General features: G+C 40.7%; 1 protein-coding gene across 4 annotated transcripts in view; it reads left to right on the forward strand.

The window, feature by feature from the left end:
* Positions 1-21820, forward strand: part of igsf3 (immunoglobulin superfamily, member 3) — a 118589-nt gene that overhangs the window by 31887 nt on the left and 64882 nt on the right. For all 4 annotated transcript variants that reach the window (XM_077537284.1, XM_077537282.1, XM_077537285.1 and 1 more), the window contains one exon: positions 3478-3858. In XM_077537284.1, coding sequence (XP_077393410.1) covers positions 3478-3858 — 381 coding nt within the window. The remainder of the gene's footprint in view (positions 1-3477; positions 3859-21820) is intronic.

A 21820-nucleotide genomic window follows, 5' to 3' on the forward strand; every position in this document is an offset into this window, starting at 1 on the left:
ATGGAAGAATGTTATGAACGGAACATTAAGCCTTAATATTTTATTTTAATGCTGTTCAAACATGAAACAGATTACAACCTCTATAAGACTGAAATTTCAGATAAATAAATAATACATTTTCATATAAATCTTACACTCTACAAGCTTACTGATTAGTATTTTCTAAATTTGAATGAAAAAAAATCGCAACAATCGACTTATAAATTCGTATCGGGATTAATCGGTATCGAATCGAATCGTGACCTGTGAATCGTGATACGAATCGAATCGTCAGGTACTAGCCAATTCACACCCCTAATAGATAGATAGATTTTTTTTTTTTTGGTTTGTTTTTTTCACCAACTGCATCCTTCAGCCAGATATTCTTTATTTTCACACCACAGTATTTTAGTTACTGCGATCTCTGATTCCTGGCTAACACATCCAATGCATTGGTTTTCTTAGCGTTTTGGAAATACCAGAACTTCCTTGCGGCTTATGCAAATATCGTGCTTTATATAACCACAGTAAACTAAATGATTTCTTCTTGACATCAGGACGTATTGTCAAGGTTTTGCAGCTGTATTACAAGGTCGACTAAATTAAAAAAACAAAACAAAACAAAAAACCTTTGCTGACAATGATTGCAGCTTGTTCCTTGTTGAAAGTTTCTTTCGCAATCACTACGCACCTTTGTACCCTTGACTCTGACTTTTACAGCTTGACAATTACTGTGCCTTTTTATTCTTGGAAACATAACTGTTACTTTGGAGTCCCGATGGTTAGCCATATGTGCATGGTCTAATAATAATACACTGATTCCCAACCAGGGTATTGTGGCACACTAGTGTGCCATTAGAGATGATCAGCAGTGCTGTGGAAAAGCCGTCAATTGCACCTAATTTTTTATTTATTTATTTTTAATTAATTACAAAAATATCTTAGTTCTTCTATCTATGGCAGTGAAATTTAATGACAGGAAGACCAATTCAATACTCTTCCATTAGATTTATACAAAATAAGTCATGACTTCCTGCGAACATGCCAGATTTGTGTGAATTAAATTAGCCCCGATTTGACGACAGTTAATTTGTGACTAAGTTGAGAAGAAATGATTTTTTTAGTGTACATAACACTTTGCGACGTTTATGTTTGGCGATGTGCCGTGAGATTTTTGAAATGTAAAATTGGGTGCCTTGGCTGTAAAGGTTGAAAAAACTGTGCTCATGTATATTTGCATAGATACAAAGTTGCATACTTGTGAGTAAAGGAAATCCATGTGTTGTGCATTGTTATGAATTGATGCTCAGTACATTTTTGCTTGAAGAAATACATTTTTCAGCTGAGCCGCAATGTACAAATGAGCAGTGCTAATAATAAACAGTATATAATTACAAAGCACTTATCTTATTAACTAAGCCTTTAACAATATCCCGGAGTTTTATCTATGAATGTACCTTGTGAGTGGGAGTTTTAGCCCGCTTCCATTCTTGAAAGCAATATTATCCAGCGTTAATGTCATTTTAAGATATTGCTTGAATGGCGCTGATGTGCAGATTATTGTATCCTTTGGCCAAATGAAGCTTTTTCACTTCTTAGTTTGAAATATTCACTTTTTTTCAAGATGAGACAGCTTGTGAGTTCATAGCCGATAAGTTCAGTGGAGAAACATAACAATACCTCATGATTACTGCATGCATATTATTATTATTATTATTTATTTATTTTTATTGCTTTGAGTCACCATGGCAGCTCAATTTAAATCCTGTTCAAGGACTCTTAAAGGAAATACAAGATTTGAGTGGATTTAAGATGCACAGGAGTGGAATTACAGTTGATAGAAGACCTGACGGAAATTATGAATATGATAGACTGGCAAAATTGGCATGACACACACCTCACACATATATATATATATATATATATATATATATATATATATATATATATATATATATATATATATATATATATATATATATATATATATATATATATATGTGAATGTTGGCATGCACACACAGCAAAAACAAAAAACAATTTCCTCCGATTGTGCTCACTGCATCGGCAAATGTGCAATGGTGTCGTCCTTTTTCAGAGAGATATGCCAGTATTGAAGCGAGAGGCTGCTAACAAACACAATCCGTGATCTCACACGCTCACGCACACTAATGACACGGAATTAAAAAAAAACAAAAAAAACAGGCCTGTGTAAGTGTAAGGGAAAGTTACTATGAGCGGATGGGAGGCTGTAGAAGATAAAAAGCTGTCTGGTGAATTATTAATGCCCAAGCATTGTGTCCACTGCCTTTAAAGACTCTCACACACACACGCACACGTACATGCACACACAGCTGCAAATCCCAGTTGTTTGCGCAGACAGGAAACGACATACTTGTCGCTCTGTCTGGATTTTGGGCATGTGTAACTGCTCTGTTGTGTCCAGACCCAAAAGAGGAGGTGGGGGGGTTGTAGCTGTTGGCTGAATGGAGAATGTTGTGTGTGTGCGTGTCAGGGTGCAGTTGGGTCCATGTGCAGATGAGGCAACATTCATACACTCTCTGCCAGCAAACAATGTACCGAAAAGTCATAAACGGCTTTCATTTATGGAGCATTCAGTTTGCGATAATTGGCGCATGTTGTAATCATTTGTGATTAAAATGAAAACATGATTTATTCATGCTAGTGCATGAATGTGTAAATGTGTCTTTAACTATTTTACTCCCAATAACGTGTAAATACGTTTTTTTTTATCTAGGTTTTAAGTGTCCCAAAGACGTATTTATACGTTTTTTGTTTTTTTTTTAATTTTTTTTTTGTTTTTTTTATGCTAGAGCATACAGAAGGTTTGATGCAGCCTATCAACTGCAAAGAACGGTTGCAGAAATGGTAGTTTTTACACAAACGGCCAGGCCCATCTAGAAAAAAAAAGCTAAATTACTTACAATTTTAAATAATTTGTGAAAACTGATGAAACTTAGCTCTCTTCTAATGCTAATTGCTGCAAAACGGAAACAGATAGAAACATACTTTTTTTTTCTTCTCCTGAATCTTTCTTTTGGTAGGTTCCATGCTTTTATCGCAGTAGAACAAAATATTCTGTGGACCTTGCAAAATCAGTCAAAATCCAGCAAAACTGCTGGGAGCGAACGGGATTGCGAAATGTGAAAATGGCGGTGAGTGAATGAGTTAAAAAAAAGCTGCTAAAATGCATATTTATTACATTCCAGTCACAGTTCGTTTAGCTGTAAACCAAATAGTGGTGAGTAGGATTGGATGGCAGCTGTTAAAGAGACTAAGTGAATAATTCAAGCGTTGAGAAAAAAAAAAAAAAAAAATGTGTACGCGCACACCTCAAGCTCACTCCCGAGGACGCGTACCTGCAGATGTTCCTTTATTTCCTGCGAGAGGTGCGGTGCGCAAACACAGCCCATGCTAAATATTTCAAAGTGCCGTTTTGTAACCCGTGTTCTTTTCTTCCCCCCTTCCCTCCCGCAGCGGGCGCCGCTGTGGCCCAGAGAGTGGTGACGGTGCAGAGCGGGCCGCTGATTCGGACCGAGGGCTCCCACGTGACCGTCTGGTGCAACGTGACGGGCTACAAGGAAGGAGTGGAGCAGGACTTCGAGTGGTCCATGTACCTGCCGTCGGCGCTGGACCGGGAGATCCGCATCGTGAGCACGGCCCAGCCCAACTACGCCTACGCCGTCTACGCCCAGCGGGTGAACAGCAAGGACATCTACGTGGAGAGGCTGAGCCGCGACTCGGCCGTGCTGCACATCAGCAAAGTGCAGGCACACGACCAGGGCCTGTTTGAGTGTTACACGCCCAACACCGACGGCCGCTACCTCGGCTCCTACAGTGCACGCACAAACCTCACTGGTGAGTCTCTCTGGAAAGCACGCACACACGCTGGAATATTAGCATACATGCGCGCACATTTGATTTCAGGGACCCTTGGGTCATGACGGTCATGACATGTCAAGGTTATAAATGGCACACTGTAAAAATTAGTCACGTTGCACAAGAAAGCAGGCTCAGTTAGGATTTGATTACACTGTAAGGATGTCAGGATATCGAAATGTCACAATACAATATAACTCATTTGCTCCCAATAACGTATAAATACGTATTTTTTTTTTTATGTTCTAAGTGTTTTGTTTTTTTCATGCTAGAGCATACAGAAGGCTTTGATGCAGCCTCTCAACTGCAAAGAACAGTTGCAGAAATGGTAGTTATTACACAAACGGCCAGCAGGTGGCAGCAGAGCAAAGGAGATCAACCAGGGCCATCGAAACAAAAAATCTAAATTACTTACAATTTTGAATAGATTTGTGAAAACTGATGAAACTTAGCTCTCTTCTAATGCTAATTGCTGCAAAACGGAAACAGATAGAAACATACTTTTTTTCCCTCATAACTTTAAGTTGAAAATATTATGTGGTTCGACCAAAAACCAGCATAAAACAAAATAGAACTTGGAACACACGATCCCAGTTGTGACTGCACAAACAAGTTGCCACATCGCGGTTGATAAGTCCAGTCGTAATCAGCTCCTACAGCTAATCTTTGGAATTTTGCTTATCTGGAGGGTAAGCTGTGGAGAAAAAAATAACTTGGCATGCTAGAAAAAAATCTGCAATTTTGGAATCACCATGCATATTTTAATTTAATCATCATAAAAATCTAACGCAACTGAATTTTTTTTCATAATGTGTCATCTTGAGCAATTGAGACACAGTGGGGTGAACTACTGGTGATTCAGTCTGAAAAAACAGCAAGATGAGCTTTTCCTCCTCCAGGCAGGATGATTCAGCAGGATGTCAACGGTGTCGAAACAGAAGTTAAAAAAAAAAAAAAGAAAAAAAAAATGAAACAGAAGTAGAGATCATTCAGAGACTGTTATTTTTCCCCATCTAAAATAAGTAATCTACCGGTAGTAAAGTTAGTCAAATGCAAGATCAGGTTAAGGATTTCACCATTCCGATCGATTACTATGATGAACTGTGCTACAACTCAACAATGTCAACTTAGGAAAAGAAAGCTGCAATGCAGCTTTCTGATCACTTCTGATCGTCTTAGTTGTTTTTGGAACCCTTAAACTCTAAATTAAAGTTGTATCTCAGACGAAGCACTTGAATTCACCCCCCCCCCCCCCCCCCCCAAAAAAAAAGCCCCCAAGGGTTTCAACTAGTACAGATGCTCAAAAAGGTGCAGTCTGTCCTATAATGGTTCCCACTTTGGGAAACTGCTTGATTCCTTTAGGTCTTTTTTTTCATACGATTCCAGTAACGCCACTAAGCATCGAGACGCATTTCGAGGATTGGGGCCCCAGTTATGGTATACACACGGTGCGTTCAAGTCCGCTCAAGTATTAGCAGGATTGGAATCTCATCAACTGTAATAACTTTGCTCCACTTGTCTTAACTGTGGTGACTGGATATGTTGCACGACGTGGTGTCACCTGTTCACCAGCCTACAACACACGCACACGCACGCACACACCGCACGTCTGTCCAACATGCCCACACAAGTGAGGACAGCTGCCATGGTTGGGAAACTCCCTCCCATTCTTGGCGTCATAAATGAACAGCTGACGTTCGTCTCAGGGTCAAAGAGCAAATTAACTCATTAGCTCCCAAAAACGTATAAATACGTTCTATTTTAAATGTCTTGTGTGCTAAAGACGTACTTATATGTTTTGTTTTTTGTTTTTTTATGCCAGAGCATAGAGAAGGCTTTGATGCAGTCTCTCTACTGCAGAAAATGGTTGAGTGGCAGCAGAGTATAAGAGATCAACCATGCCATGTTAAAACAAGCCAATTTCCCCACAGTTCTAAGCAGAATTGTGAAAAACTATGAAACTTAGCTATGTTCTATTGCTAATTGCTGCACAGCGGAAACAGAAAGGAATATACTTTTATTTTTTTATTTTTTCCCTGATAAAAGAAGAGACTCTAATCTCTCTTTTGGTATGTTCCATATTTTTATAGCAATAGAACATAATATTTCGCGGGCCTTGAAAAATCAGTCAAAATCCAGGAAAACACTTAAGTGAAAATGGTTGGGAGTGAATGAGTTAAGCAGCAAAATTGTCTTTAGTAGTCATCCCAAAACTGTGAAAACCATGACACACTGAACGCACCAGTCAGAATTCGACACGTAAACAAGCATCCGGGGAGGAGACCAAATTTGGTTCACCGGATTATTGTTGTGACTGTTGTTTTGTTTCTGAACTTTATCAGTTTTGTGAATGTGGGCCGACTGTTGGTAGCAAACGGTATTTATAGACGCGCGTGAGAGAGAACAAGAGGAGCTGTTGTGGGACTTTTTTTTTTTTTTTTTTTTTTTCCCCCATATCCATAACCTCTTAACCTGCTTTAGGAAGTCAGGGCCACGGGGTCTCGAGGTTCTCTGTCACCCAGACTCTGACGTTCCTTTGTGAATCCAAAGAACAGCTGCACTCTCCGTCTTCAAGCTCTATGGACAAATGAGACCTTGACAACCCCCCGCCCGACCGTTGGCACTCAACTCCCGACTGTGGCGGCTGCGTTCATCAGTCCTTGACTCTTCCTCTAATGTGCTTAGGTTCTTTTTGATATTGAGTCCCTTTTATGTAGGGACTGTATTACAAAGACCACCGTGCATTGTGAAACTCGTGGGACCTCGAAAGCCGTACGTCTCTGAAGTAAAAAAAAATTGAAACCCAATTATCAGGAAAAAGACGCAGACGAAGCATCATAGTTGGAACCACTGAATTGCTGATTCTTGACACATCAGTAAGACTTGTGCATCTTTTTTTTTGGCATTTTTGTGACACCTTTTTCCATAAAGACCAGAAGTGTTAAGCGAAGAACGTGTCACCATATATACCTTGTCACTTATCAAAAGCCCATTTCCCATTTCTTTGGCTCTTCCTGGATTGCAATTCTGTACAAACACTGACCGAATCGAAGCCAACTAGTATTTTTATTTTTTTATTTTTTATTTTTACTGCCTTTGGAGATAGTAACAGAGCCTTTTTTTATGGTCAATAATCGTTCAATTCTCTTATCTGCTTGTCTGACCATTAAGAAAGTAAGAAAGCAAGATGTGGATGTGACAGTACTCGTTATGCTGTTACCTCATTTGTCCCAATAACATGTAAATACGTTTTTTTTATGTTTTAAGTGTCCCAAAGACGCATTTATACGTTTTTTGTGTGTGTTTTTTTATGCTAGAGCAGACAGAAGGCTTTGATGCAGCCTCTCAACTGCAAAGAACGGTTGCAGAAATGGTAGTTATTACCCAAACGGCCAGCAGGTGGCATCAGAGCAAAGGAGATCAACCAGGGCCATCTCGAAAAAAAGCTAAATTACTTACAATTCTAAATAATTTGTGAAAACTGATTAACCTTAGCTCTCTTCTAATGCTAATTGCTGCGAAACGGAAACAGATAGAAACATACTTTTTTTTTTTTCTCCTGATGAAAGAAGAGACTTTAAGCTTTCTTTTGATTGGTTCCATGCTTTTATAGCAATTGGACACAATATTCTGTGGGCCTTGCAAAATCAGTCAAAACCCAGTAAAACAGCCGGGAACGAACGGGATTGCGAAATGTGAAAATGGCGGCGAGTGAATGAGTTAACGACTTGTTTTTCACCAGCATAAATATAAGCGAATAATAAATGTTTTATGAATGTGACAGTTTATTCCTGGAAAAGATTTGTATTTGTATTGTATTTATGGGAAAAGCAGTTTAAAAAGCCACCCATTCATCTATTTTCCATAGCGCTTGTCCTCATTAACTTTATGGTGAGTTACAGCCGATACCATCGGCTAATAATTATTTCGGGCTAGCGTGCTCGACTGGTTTCAAGCCAGTGTCAAAATAAGTGAACAATTTGTATGTTGACAAGAATCCCAAATTGGAACACGTACGACCTTATAGAGGTTCGAGTTTATACTTGGAAGGAGCAGGAAAAATGTCTTCACAATGCAGTGGTTGAAGGTTTTTGCCGTCTCGAGTTTCCTTGGCTTTGTTTGCAAAGCTAATTACCTGCATTGTGTGTTATAAAGTGAGAGCTCTATCGCTAGCTATCCGCGTGTCTAAACTTAGATCAATCAAATAAAAATGGAACTGTGCATGCTGCCTTGGGCGGTGTACAGTGGTAATATGGATGACAATGTAGTAATTGACTATCATGGCACAAATACACGATTATCACCTTTCCGTAATGCCGGAAAAGGTTACTTTTCACTTTTCATTTTGGGTTTTGCCCCTGAAAATGTTTGCGTTAATGTCCCAGTTGAAAACATTTATTCATTGGTGACTTTCGGAACGCGTTAAACGTTTATTGATTTGATTAAAGATGACAGATTGATGTGTTTGAAGGCATGCGCCAGTGTTGTGTGACTCCCAGGCCACAACATGATGTACACGACCAATAAAAGGGCTGTACCAAAGTAATAATCCTCAGTTTTGATTGACACCATGTTTTATTATTGTGGTTCTATGTAACTAATAACGATAGGATGACCAAAATATTAGAAACCCCTCTAAAATGTCATCCAGTGCTGTGTAGGTTTGTTTATTGTAGGGGTGTTAAACAAAAAAAAATCGATTTGGCAATATATCGCGATATTACATCGCGCAATTCTCGAATCGATTCAATAGGCGGCCGAATCCATTTTTAAACGTCCGTTTTTGATGGAAAATATTCAACAAAATGTCTTACTTAGGGTTAGGGTTCACACCTAAATCATGAAAAAAACTCATTTGCTCCCAATAACGTATAAATATGTTTTTTTTTTATGTTCGAAGTGTCCCAAATACGTATTTATACGTTGTTGTTTTTTTGTTTTTATGCTAGAGCATACAGAAGGCTTTGACGCAGCCTCTCAACTGCAAAGAACGGTTGCAGAAATGGTAGTTATTACACAAACGGCCAGCAGGTGGCAGCAGAGCAAAGGAGATCAACCAGGGCCATCTAGAAAAAAAGCTCAATTACTTATAATTTTAAATAGATTTGTGAAAACTGATGAAACTTAGCTCTCTTCTAATGCTAATTGCTGCAGAACGGAAACAGATAGAAACATACTTTTTTTTCTTCCTGATGAAAGAAGAGACTTCAATCTTTGTTTTAGTAGGTTCCATGCTTTTATAGCAATTGAACACAATATTCTGTGGGCCTTGCAAAATCAGTCAAAATCCAGTCAAACAGCCGGGAGCGAACGGGATTGCGAAATGTGAAAATGGCGGCAAGTGAATGAGTTAATTAATGGAACATTAAGCCATTATTTCAAAGCTGTTCAAATATGAAACCGATTACAAACTGTTTGTTAAATACAGTGGCTCACAGTTATAAGTTTCAGATAAATAAATAATACATTTTCATACAAATCTTACAGTGCACATGTACGAGTTTACTACTTAGTATTTTCTAAATTTGAAAGGTTCATTCATTTTTATCCTGAAAATGTGTTCTTTATTACAAATGTTACCGCCTCAATATCAGTGGTTCCAAAGTATGTAGGTTCAGCACTTCTCAGTTCATGCTGTTTTTTTTTTTGTTTTTTTCGTTCTATCGGTGGTGAAATGTGTGAATTCAAATAAGGTCTGCAAGGCGAGAGAGGTCACTTGTACTTGGATGTACACACCTCCATTTTCCAGATCTCGCAAGCGTTTGTGATTGACTAAGCGCCATCTGTTCCATTCGTTTGTGCTTCAAGTCTGTTGGACTTCCTCCTACACGTTTTAGATTGGTGGAGAAAAGGACAACAGGCTGACATGGCCATCATGGCTGTCCTTTATCCTACACACCGGCCTGTGCGCGAGCAAGTACAACAAGCAGCGGGATGAGCCAGTAGCGTGCCGCTACTTGCTCTCAGGAGCCTCATTTCGTCGTTGTTGTTGTAAAACGCACCAGAGAAGTCACCTCCAAAACGATGCCCCCGTGTTTCTGCAAACAGTCCTCGCATACCAGTAATGGGGGGGGAAAAAACAAGCCCATTCATTCTTCCCATTCTTCATTCATGCTTAATTTGACAAGACAGTGTCCATCTTCAGAACATGAGAGTATTTGGGGAAATAAAGAAAGCGACACGCAGGATAAATGCTGAATTGGGGAGACAGAAAGTCGCGCTCGTGGTTCGTCGGCCAATGCCGAGTCGTGTGCGACCAATAAATGATGAGCTCTTCAACTCAAGTGCCGTGTGATTGGTTACACCTCCCACAGGCATTTTCCGCCATACAAACCGGCGCCATATGGGCGCATTTTAAATAGTCTCTGCCTGATGCGATTGCTAACGTGGTGACTTTCTCCCACCCCCGTGCGGTTTCCAATTGCCATTAGCCCTCACAAATTGAGAAGAAGACTTACGGTAGATAGAAAGGTTGCGAATTTCACTGGAGGCGCACCACAGCTGGTGGGCATTTTTATTTTATTTTATTTTTTAATCCTGGCTGCCAGGCTTCTTGCAAAATGCCACATTTCTCGAGCCGCACAATTGATTTTCTTCAAATTTATGGCCCGTGTCTTTTTTTTTCTTTTTTTTTTTTTCCCCCCCCCCACATTGTCACTGGAGGAAATGAATCCATTCTCATGCAGAAATGTGACCCTGTTCTAAGCAAAGCAATGCATTCACAAGATTAGCGTGTGCGTTTGGTTCGTTCTCCTCAGTGTGGTTACGTTCCTTAACGCCGCTTTTGATTTCCAAGCTTTTCAATTGTAAATATCTGACCTGTGTCCTCCAACTTTTCAGTATCAATTGCAGTAATGGAGTACAGGTTGTCTCTTGTCTGTTGATTGATATCAGTTCTGTATTACAAAATAACCTGTGCCCATAAAAGCTCAATTTGAAAAAATATCGTTGATTAAATTCATGCCACTCGTGTTGCTTGCTTGCAGCACAACCCCGAGTCGTGTTTATCTTTCTTTTAATTACACGCTGCCTTGCTATACAAGCTATTACCATCCACAACACACCTCGGGGTACAAACTGGTATAAGCGTAATATCAAATAATCAATTTGTCAATTAATTGGATAAGAAATAAGTAGACTATAACAGGCTACGGCATCGTGCAATTGTGAACAAATGAAGTCAGAGTCGCAGATTATTCAGTCTCAACTAGTTTGCGGTCTTAAAACGACGTCAAAAATAACCCAAAACTGGGTCAAAAAGGGACTGGCCCACCTTTTGGGATTATTCAATTAACCCAAAAAGTTGGGTCAAATGAATAAACAACCCAAAACATTGTTTTGTGGGTTATTCATTTCATTTGCTTGAACATTTTTTGTTAAATAACTCAAAAGGTTTGGTCAGACCTTTTTGACCCAATTCAATTGGGTTATTCAATGAACCCAAAAAGTTGGGTGAAACAAATAACCAACAAAACAACTAAAGAAGTTAGTCTAGCAAAATACCAAAAGAAAGGAAACTCTACCTATGCACTTAAGACTAGACTTGTGCTGGGCCTTAAAATGGAGCCCTTGGTGTTGGTACGGTTATGCAAATTTGCACCAACTGTTCTGAATCAGTGGAGTGGAAGTGCAGACCAACTTCCAGATCGACACATTGTCATAAAATAGGCTCACATAAGATTTACTTTGTTTAATTTCATACCTGATTAGTAGACACTCTTATAGCAGGGTTCACCAATTCCGGTCCTTGAGGTCCAGAGTCCTGCAGGTTTTAGATGTTTCCGCCTATTAACACACCTGATAATAAAGATCAGGATCATTATCAGGCATGCTGATGGGCTGATTTTATGAATCAGGTGCGCTAGTTGGTGGAAACGTCTAAAACCAGCAGGACTTCGGACCTCGAGGACTGGAATTAGTGAACCCTGCGCTATAGAGACCCACCTAATTGTAGAACAGTGAGAAATTGTAATTTTCCATGACAGGTCTTGAAGTTTTCGATACAGTTTTGTCATCAACTCAATCCACCTTAAATAAGCGAAACCTAAGCTGGTCACTGACAATGCAACCTTATCTCCCAATTTCCCAGACGTGCCCCTGCATCTGACTCCTGGTCGCCACGTCAATCCAAATCTCCAGAGTCAATTTAGCTCGGCCCGTGCCCGCGCCTTAAGCCGGTGCCGGCCAGGTCGGCCCGCAAGTTTGTCAATACAACTGACTGAAGCACCTGACAGTGCAAGGGTGACAGAGGGAACAAGTGATTGAATAGACACCGTGGCGGAAGAATAGCTTTTGGGGAAAATGGCGATAAGCATCTTTGGAGAGACACGCGGGAAACCTTCTGTTGACAAGTGGAGAAATGGTGGATTTGGAGAAAGCAGAAGGGTGGATCGAGGTTGGAAAGTAGAGATGAATAGACAAGGGAAGTTGTATTTCTGAGTCTGCTGCTATCGATTGGGACTCGAGGCCCATGCGACACCGGAGCATTTTATCTCTCGCCTCTCCTTGGAGGGACACTGCCAGCTTTCCTCTCTGGCCTCACCCTCACCTCACGGTTTCATTTCCCCGCCCGGCCTCTTGTAGAGACTCTTAAGCCGCACGCCAGGCAGGAGTCCAGATGGAAAGAGATTCTTATCGCGGCGCCTGGCTCGACTTTGCCTCTCACATCCCGTCGACTTGAGCGGCCAAGGCGCTGCGACATGACTGTCACTGTGTCCTCATACATGGGGCCGCACGCCGCACAAACACACGTTCCTCGTTGTCACACTGCGGCGAGCTGTCAGTCAGCGGACAGCTGTCACCCCTGCGACTGAGTCCGAGACTGTGCAGTAGAATCTCTGCTATGCTGTCTACTAAAGAGGGCCATAACAACCTAACGGATCTCAGAGAGTACAAGTACTGGACACAAAAGCAGCCGTTGAAGACTATAACAAATCGGACACCTCCACACTTTTGAGTCCCAACACGATCAACAGTGCTTTTTGCGCTTGTCGTTAATAAAGAATAAATTTGTAAGGAATTTAAATTAGTATGCTAATATACTGGTCCCAATGAAGCTTGCTGAGAAGAAAATCACATGCTATATATTATATGCATGTATCTCATTAGAAAATGCTCATTTACATCCGGTTCAGGTGATGCTGAGGTAGCTTGCATATTTTGCATACACTTCATTTTAGAGGTGGTTAGATTGGGTAGGCAGTTAACTCTTTGCGCGCCAAAAACGTTCAATAACGTTTACAAAATCACAATGTATGCCGCCATAAACGTTAAGTGACGTCAACTACTTTTTTTTTTTTTTTTTAATATAGCAGTGGTCAGTGCAATGTCTAAGTGCAGCGCAACCTGGTCATTGAGTTGTGAAATCCAAAACACCCACTAACTATGGCCAGCAGATGGCAGCATTGTATCTCTTTTTCAATGGGCTGCCGGTGTACGGAATTACTCAACTCAAGTTTATTAAACCTCACAGCGGTAGCTGCTCGGGCCCTAACTAGAGCTGCGAATTACAATGAAACATGACGCAAGCTGATGAAATGGAACGTTTTCAAGGCTGACGTTTGAGTCACCTCACGTGACAATCGCTTGATTAATCAGTTATCATGCTTTTCTGCTAGCATCCCTCAACATTTTAGAATTGAGCGATTTTTGAAGCTGGATGATTTGCAATGGAGTCAGCCTTGCTTGGTGGGTTCAATATGAATTCCTAGTAGGTACCCGTACCGCATTACCCTACTTTCTGCTCCAAATATTGCTGCAGTGAAGCAATCAAAGTGTAATACGAGCATATTCGGACTCTCAAATTATTTTTCAACGATGGCCTGATCTCATTGCGCTTTGTCCAATGCCCGACCGACTGAGAAAGGCTTTTGCGATGATGAGAGAGGATTTAATGTTTTCGTATACGTTAGTGTGTTCTTCATACTCCATATGTTTATTAATGTTTATATAATGGGCTAAAGATGCAGCGCTGTTCCTCCCGTTGATTAGATTAGTTAAGCTAAGCGCCAACCCTCCAGGGCCCGCTGCCTCTTCTTTGTGAGATTACCAGAGCACAGCCACAGTTTGAATATGAATACAACATGAATATGGATGTGAATGGATGCGCTAACGACTATTTGTGTTCATGCCTTTAAAACGTGCGCCGGGAAGGTGCGGAACTTGCCGCATAATCGCCTCCGGGAAACGTACGGTTTGGTAGTCGAGTCGAGACGGGCCGCTCGCGTCTTCTCCGACGCTTTGAAGCCTTATCTGAGCACGGCGAGGTTTTCCTCCGTTCGCTCGACAATGTATCTGCAAAAACGCGCACGCACGCAGACATACGTTTTGCCATTCACAAAGTCGGGTTATACAAACACTTGACACGTTGCGAATCCTGCCAGACAATATCTTCGGGGATGTTCAACAATGCGCGCAGAAGTGAGGCACTGGATTTGTTGACGGGTGACCTTTTGACTTGATAAAACTTCAGTGTCAACTCGTGGTTGGAAGTCAACAAGTGCCATTATATGGATTCACTGCCTTGTATTGTAAAAGCAGCATTAATGTGTAGCAGCTGGAATCTTGAATATTGCAATAAGAGATGGTTAGTTTACCGCAACATGCAAGTTTATTGTGGTGGACTTGCATCTTGCTTTTGGCTATACCATAAGGAGAGACGCATTTTATTCCGGAAGAGACTGAGGGCAGCAAGAAAATAAACTAGAGCTGCGAGCAGCTATAAAGGGCCCTCGCAACCCGGGCCACGTTGGGGTATTTGCACGTCGGGGTACTGGCATGTTGGGGTACTGTCAAATAGGAAACCATCTAAATTTTAAACGTTTTTGCCATGCTTTGTGTTTGTAAAGTTTCATGGAAAGGCCAAAAATGATGCACAGTTAACAAAATAAAATCAAAATGGATTGGCACATGGCTATATAGAATACTTTTTGAATATATTAGGCATGCCTGCCAATATTCACACATCTAGCTGAATCATATAATCGGAAAGACTTCATAAAAATGTCTAGAGGGCGCTATTGAAGCATTTATTGCAAATTTAATAAGAAATCTCTGAAATATTCATGCTTATGACAAGCCTGATGTGTGTGTAAAGTTTCATGAGTTTTTGCACATGTTTAGACCCCCCCCAAAAAAAGCAGCATTTTACTTGGCAAACAATGCATCGCCATGAAACGGCGTGGGACAAAATAAATAACTTTCGATAACTTTGTATCTTAAACATCTTAAGATGAAGCACACCAAGTTTGAAGACAGTCGGATAAATTTTGTAGGAGGAGTTCGTTAAAATATGACCCCTAAAAAAGGCCACAAAAAATGGCTACAAATCCCAACGTAAATCAAAATGGCGGACTTCCTGTTTGTTTTGGAAGATGGTTCCAAGAGACTATTTTGTACATCGTGGGCTCTTATGTATGCCTCTAAATTATCATAGCGCTAGGTGAAACGTACAACCGGGAATGCTTCGTTAAAGAGGAGTTTTTTACCTCAAAATGTGATGACCGGCCCTTACGGGACTTCCTGTTGGGTTTAGCACATGGCACCAAGAGACTTTTTTGTACATTGTGGGCTGTTAAATTTGTCTCCAAATTTTCGTAGCTCTCGCTGCTTCGTACAACTGTGAATGCTTCATTAAGAGGGAATTTTTTCCTTTGCAAACTGTGCATGCCACGGCAACAGCGTGCGACGAAATAAAAAGCTTTCAATAACTTTTCATCTTCAACATTTTAAGATGAATCACACCAAGTTTGGAGATGATCGGATAAACTCTGTAGGAGGAGTTCGTTAAAATAAGACCCCTATGAAATGGCCCAAAAAATGGCAACACGTTCCAAAGTAAATCAAAATGGCGGACTTCCTGTTCGGTTTAGCATATGGTTCAAAAAGAGTTTTTTGTACCTTGAGGGCTGTTACATATGTCTTCAAATGTTGGTAACTCTAGGTGAAATGTACAGCCGGGAATGCTTCATTAAATAAGAATTTTGAAACACAAAATTTGATGCCTCGCCTCTGGCGGACTTCCTGTTAGGTTTAGCATATGGTTCAAAAAGAGTTTTTTGTAGATCATAGTCTGTTACATATGTGTACCAATTTTCGTGGCTCTCAATTAAACGTACCACGGCAATGCTTTGTTAAGTAAGAATTTTGAAACTGTAAATTTGATGCCCAGCCACCGTCATATAGTATGTCAAAAACTTTAGATTTTTTACCATGATGTTGTCCCAGGTCTTGAGATGGTACAGCCCAAGTTTGAAGTCAATCGGGTTAACCGTGTAGGAGAAGCGGGCAAAAGTATGACCCCTGTAAATGTGCAAAAATGGGCCAAAATTGGACATTCAAATACTCATACCTCACTTCCTGTCTATTTTAGGGTACACATATCAAAGAGGTTTTTGTTCATCTGGATGTGCTACAGGTGCCACACAATTTTCGTAGCCATAGGACAATCGTAGCGGGACAGGGATCCGTTAAACCTATGTAGGTGGCGCTACAGAGCCATTTTTCTGTTATCACGTATGGCGACTTTAAAATATCAAATTTTTCGCCAGGCCCGATCTCCGTGTAAAGTTTGGTGAGTTTTCGTTCATGTTTAGTGCCTCAAAAATGTGGTTGTTTGCGGAAAAGAATAATAACAAAGAAAAAGAAGAAGAAGAATAATAATAAGAATTCCTTCAGGAACAATAGGGACCTCGCAGCGGTCGCTGCTCGGGCCCTAATAACACTTATAGCGTCCAGCGCTAAGACACAATAGCATTAGCATGCGAGTTTAATTTTCTCCTTTATAATTGCATATCCTCCAATGCGATGATGAATCTTGACCAATGAGGAACCAGCTGCGTTCGATGTCACTGATATGGTATCAGCTCGACACACGAAAGCATCTTAGAAAGAAAGAGAACCGCGGAAAAGTCGTCGGAGCCGCACACTGGACTTAAAAGACTATGCGGTGAAACAGTTGCCATTTTTTTGGTTTCGGTCCCTCAGGACTGCTTATATCGGGTTATAGATTAGCAAAGCAGCCACCTCGTTAACAGTCTCATCTAGTCACAAAAATCTCATTGTGTGCAGAGGGAAACAGGTCGTGTCAGAGAGTCTGATGGTGCACAGGCTATTTTTTTTGTGTGTGTGCAGTTTCAGCTGTTGTCCCCTGCTGCTGGTTTGGTTTAACCCCCTCCCAAAAATGAAGCTGTGTAACATGTACGGATGACACTCTTTCCCACCAGTATTAATCAACTCAGGATTTCATTCTAAAATAATCCAAATCTGATGTTGCAGTACTTGTACCTTGACATACGAGTGTACCAATGTATTCATTTTTCAAATTACGGGCTGTAAGCTTCAAATACACCATTGCTCAAGTGAAGGTGGCTGATGCAGTTTGTGGTGATTGAACTAGACAAGCAGTGAAACGCTAATTAAAAAAAATATATTTATAATTATTAAAAAATTAATTATAATTATAAAAAAATAACATAAAAGATATAATTGTTATTACCTAGAATATAAAACTATTGTACATTAAAAGAAAGATTGCACACACGACTAGTTCCATTTTGTGTTGATGGTCGACAGATTGGTGTGTTTTACAAGTGAGGGTGGAGTAAAGATCTTTTTATACCTCCCGAAAAAAAAAAAAGACTGGCAGCGCAGACTGGCAATGGCTCATTTGCTTCACCTGCTGCTTTTCTGGATGGCAGCCGGGTGACTGAGCAGTGAACCTTTCCCTTCAACTGGGTTGTTTTTCTCCTCTCTATCATCTCCCCTTCAGTCACAATTTCATCTCATGTAGCAAGGATTGCATGTTTAGTAAAAGTGGATCTTTAGTCGAATCGAATTTGTGAATTTGGTGGAGGGCAGGATCCAAATGGAAAACCAACAATTTTGGAACTCTTTAACAGTTTAAAAAAAAACAAAAAAAAAACTATTGTTTTATATTGACTTCAAAAGAAATTCACACTTTTTTGATCTTCCCTGTGGTACAAAGAACTTAAAGAAGCTTCTCCAGCTTCCTCGTGAGACGAGGGGAGGGGAAAATAACCCTCGTATTTGAAACACTTCATGAATAAAAATGACCAGTTTGACACAAAAAGGTCAACAGCAACTCTTGCTTGCTCTGTGGTACACATTGTTTTATATCAGCTGTGTTTATCACCATGGTTACAAAGAAAACACAATCACGGTTAGGGAATGGTCAACAGATTAACTCATTCACTCCCAGGACATTTTCGCTATTCTACTGGATTTTGACTGATTTTGCAAGGCCCATAGAATATTGTGTCCTATTGCTATAAAAAAAAAACATGGAATCTACCAAAAGAAAGATTACAGTATCTTCTTTCATCATTTCTATCTTTTTTTTTTCCATTTTTCACCAATTAGCATTAGAACATGGCTAAGTTTCATCATTATTTACAAATCTGTTTAAAACTGTGGGGAAAAGAGCTTTTTGATCTCTTATACTCTGCTGCCATCTGCTGGCCGTTTTTGTAAAAACTACCATTGCTTCAAGCATTCTCTTCAGTTCAGAGGCTGTATCAAAGCCAAAATGTATAAATACATCTTGAGGAGCATGGTAATATTTAAAATAGAACGTATTTACACGTTTTTGGGAGTAAATGAGTTAATGATCCGCAATGCCAAAGTCCACCTTTATTATTTCTAGTTACCTTTTCCACCAAAAACGGTGCAGTTCTGTGTGGCTTGCGTGGGTACGGTTCAGTAGCTGCAGCTCAGATTCTTTTCTATTGTTTCCAGCTATGGACAGATAAGCCGAGCAGATGTCTGCATGACCTCCACAAATACTGTAACAACTTAAGAAATCAGCATTTGTTGTGTTATGCCCTTGTCATCTTTGTGTACAGTAGAGGTGGCAGGCATGACAGTTTAGCTCGTATGCTACCTTTCCCTTTATTTAGAGGGAAGGTTTGCGGAGTTGGCAGCATGACAAGGCTCTGTTCACTGATTAAAACACAGCGGTATGATTTATAAGGTTTATTAACTCGCACACATGCACACGCGCACAAAAACGGTCAGATGGCCTTGACTATAACCGGTTCTGTCCTCCGGGAAGTCTTTAATTGGTCACAGTGCTTTACCATCTGGGGTTGGTGTGTGACGTACGGAGGGAGGGATGAAGAGATGCGGGATCCCGGCAAAAAAAAAAAAAAAAAATAGAGGAGAGGAAAGGCAGCGCAGCGGCGATGAAACCTATTTGGGTTTTAATGCCGGCACCCCCGTCTTGCAGCGGGAATCGTGATATGCTTGATCAATGCTGTTTATTGTGTCACAGCATACCACTGCACATGGAGCACCCGTGCGCATCGGTGCAAGCCTTTGGGTAGATGAGATAATTGCTGTCGTGGGACTTGTCTGTGTTTTTTTTATTTTTTTTATTATGTGTGTATACACGCCGGGGTGAGGTTTCATGTGGATGCTGGCAGTCTTGGCCAAATCCCACGTCTCCTTCCAACCTCAGGGACTGCAGGGACGTGGAAGACAAACAGTCAGTGCTTGGCTGTCTGATGGAGAAAGTTGCAGATGGTAAAGATGGCAGGAAGGGAGATGCTGAATGGAGGGGTATTTCGTGCATGTTTTAGGCATAGGGGATGAATCTTTGATGTTATGAAGGATTTTAGTCAACGATAGCTGCGCGCACAGCTCCTCTCAAACACTCTTAGGAAGATTTGTCTTTCATACTCCCACCTCTCCTTCAGACTACCCCTCCTCACGCCTTGCCATTTAATCTCCCACTTACTCGCCATCTCCCCCAACACACTCACTCAGCCTCATTTCCTGGCTGGGCCTTAGTGAGAGGTAATGTCATAATTGTTTATATACCTGTGCGTGTGCGTGTGTGTGCACGCGTTTTGTTAAATCCTCCTCTTGTGCCTTTGTATAAACAGTGTCTCATATTTGAGTCTTCCCACCGCGAATCCGCGTCTTATCGCAGCACTCAGCCTTATAAATCCACGTCGCCGTTCTCCCTCTACAATAACAAAAGCCTGCCGCTTCATTCTTTGCCCGGCGCACACTTCAGTCCTCTCCCACTTTATGCCTTTGTTACGCCACTCGATCGTGCTGTTCAGTTAGAAAAGTGGACGAATGCAAGACTAGACATGCATGGAAAAAACTTGTGGGAAGACTGAAACGTGTAGCATCTATAGCCAAATGTTTCCTTGACTTTTTTGTAAAATCTCCTCTTAAACGATACTAAAAAGCAGAGGTGTGTAAAATTCGTCAGAGTAAGGGCATCCTTCCATCATCGTCAATTTGGCATTTAATTTTAACCACGTGTCCATCAACTACCGTATTTTCCGCACTATAAGGCGCACCTAAAAGCCGTCAATTTTTTCCAAATCTGACCATGCGCCTTCTAATCCAGTGCGTCTTATATATGGATCAATATTGAGCCGCAACAGGTCTCGCTGTCAAGAAGCTATCGGTGACCCTGCACGATCGGTGACCCTGCACGATCGTCAGAAGATCCCGCCATCTTGGATCGCTAGCTAATGCTAATACTTTACCTCGGAGAAAATAACAAAACAGCTGTTTATTCATTTTGGGAGTGAATGGAGTTGTCAGAAAGCTGCTTTGTAATCTATTCATAAAGTTTGACTGACCTATCTGACTGTTTTGTTGACGTTCCCTTTAGCGCAGCACCATCTAATGGATGCATAACGTAGCCCCAGCCTCTACTTTAGCGACTTTATATGGAAAAAGTTTTAAAATATGTCATTCGTTGAAGGTGCGCCTTATAATGCGGTGAGCCTTATAGTGCGGAAAATATGGTATTTTAGGACTGACAAAGGTGGGCTTTCCGTCAAAACAGTTCATCATTCGTCAACAAAACGGGCGTCCATCAGTGAGGGTACTTGACCCTGTCAGAGACGGTTACACCGACGGACGAAAACTCACTTCCATATATATATATATATATTTTATTTTTTTTTACAAGTTCCTCATCATTCATCAGAAACCGATGGTTTTCCGCCCACCTCTGCCAAAAAGTCAGCAACATTTTTTTTTTCTCTGTACAGCCAACTTTACCATGTTCACATATAAATTTTGCAGTCTATGAACAAAGTCGAAATACTTTCACACAACCTCAACTGGCATCCTCACACGGCTACAACAGTTAAAACTACCATCAGGTATGATATCTCTATGGGATCACCTGGCACAATACAAAGCCGGTGTGGCAGTTGAAGTCTTCATCAAGCGCTTTAGTGGGCTTACCACCAGGCCACCTATGGAATCCATCTTTATTACATTAATGAGGAAAACATAAGCCCCTCCTATATACACACAAAAGAACTATAAATGCAGTCACGACACTGCTCCAGATAAACTCCATGTATGTAGAATGGTGCTTGGGGATGTTACACTTACCTTGTTAAGTACTATGTCAACAAGCATAGCAACATAATTGTGGAACGATTTGACTTCTTAGTGAAAAAAGGCTGCTGATATACTCCCACTTGATGTGGTTTGAAGCATACAAATGAAGTTAAAAATAGGTATTAAAAATAGTGAAGGTGAAATGAAGACTGCCAGAAAACCTCAAATACCCGAGCTATTATCTCGGATCTAACAACAGACATTTACAAACAAATTTGATGTTACATATTTCTACCCCGGTTTCAGTTCATCTTCACACAATATGAATGAGAGTGATGAATGCTGATCTTGTGTAGGCGGGATAGTGATAGCTGCATCGGCAACACAAAAAAAAAAGTATGACATCATAGCAAGCTAACCCGCCGATGAATTGGACAAAAAAAAGGAACGTGACATTGTAAACAATGGATAACAATGGAGGATATCCGGCATTTTGTCTTGTAATTGTTTGCATGTCACTATTTATATGAAGATGAAGACAAGCTACATTTGAGAAGAGGCACTTTATGCCAGTTCAAATTATTCAGATTGTCACACGGAAGGG

The sequence above is a fragment of the Festucalex cinctus genome, chromosome 11 (genome assembly GCF_051991245.1).
Source record: "Festucalex cinctus isolate MCC-2025b chromosome 11, RoL_Fcin_1.0, whole genome shotgun sequence".
Taxonomy (NCBI): domain Eukaryota; kingdom Metazoa; phylum Chordata; class Actinopteri; order Syngnathiformes; family Syngnathidae; genus Festucalex; species Festucalex cinctus.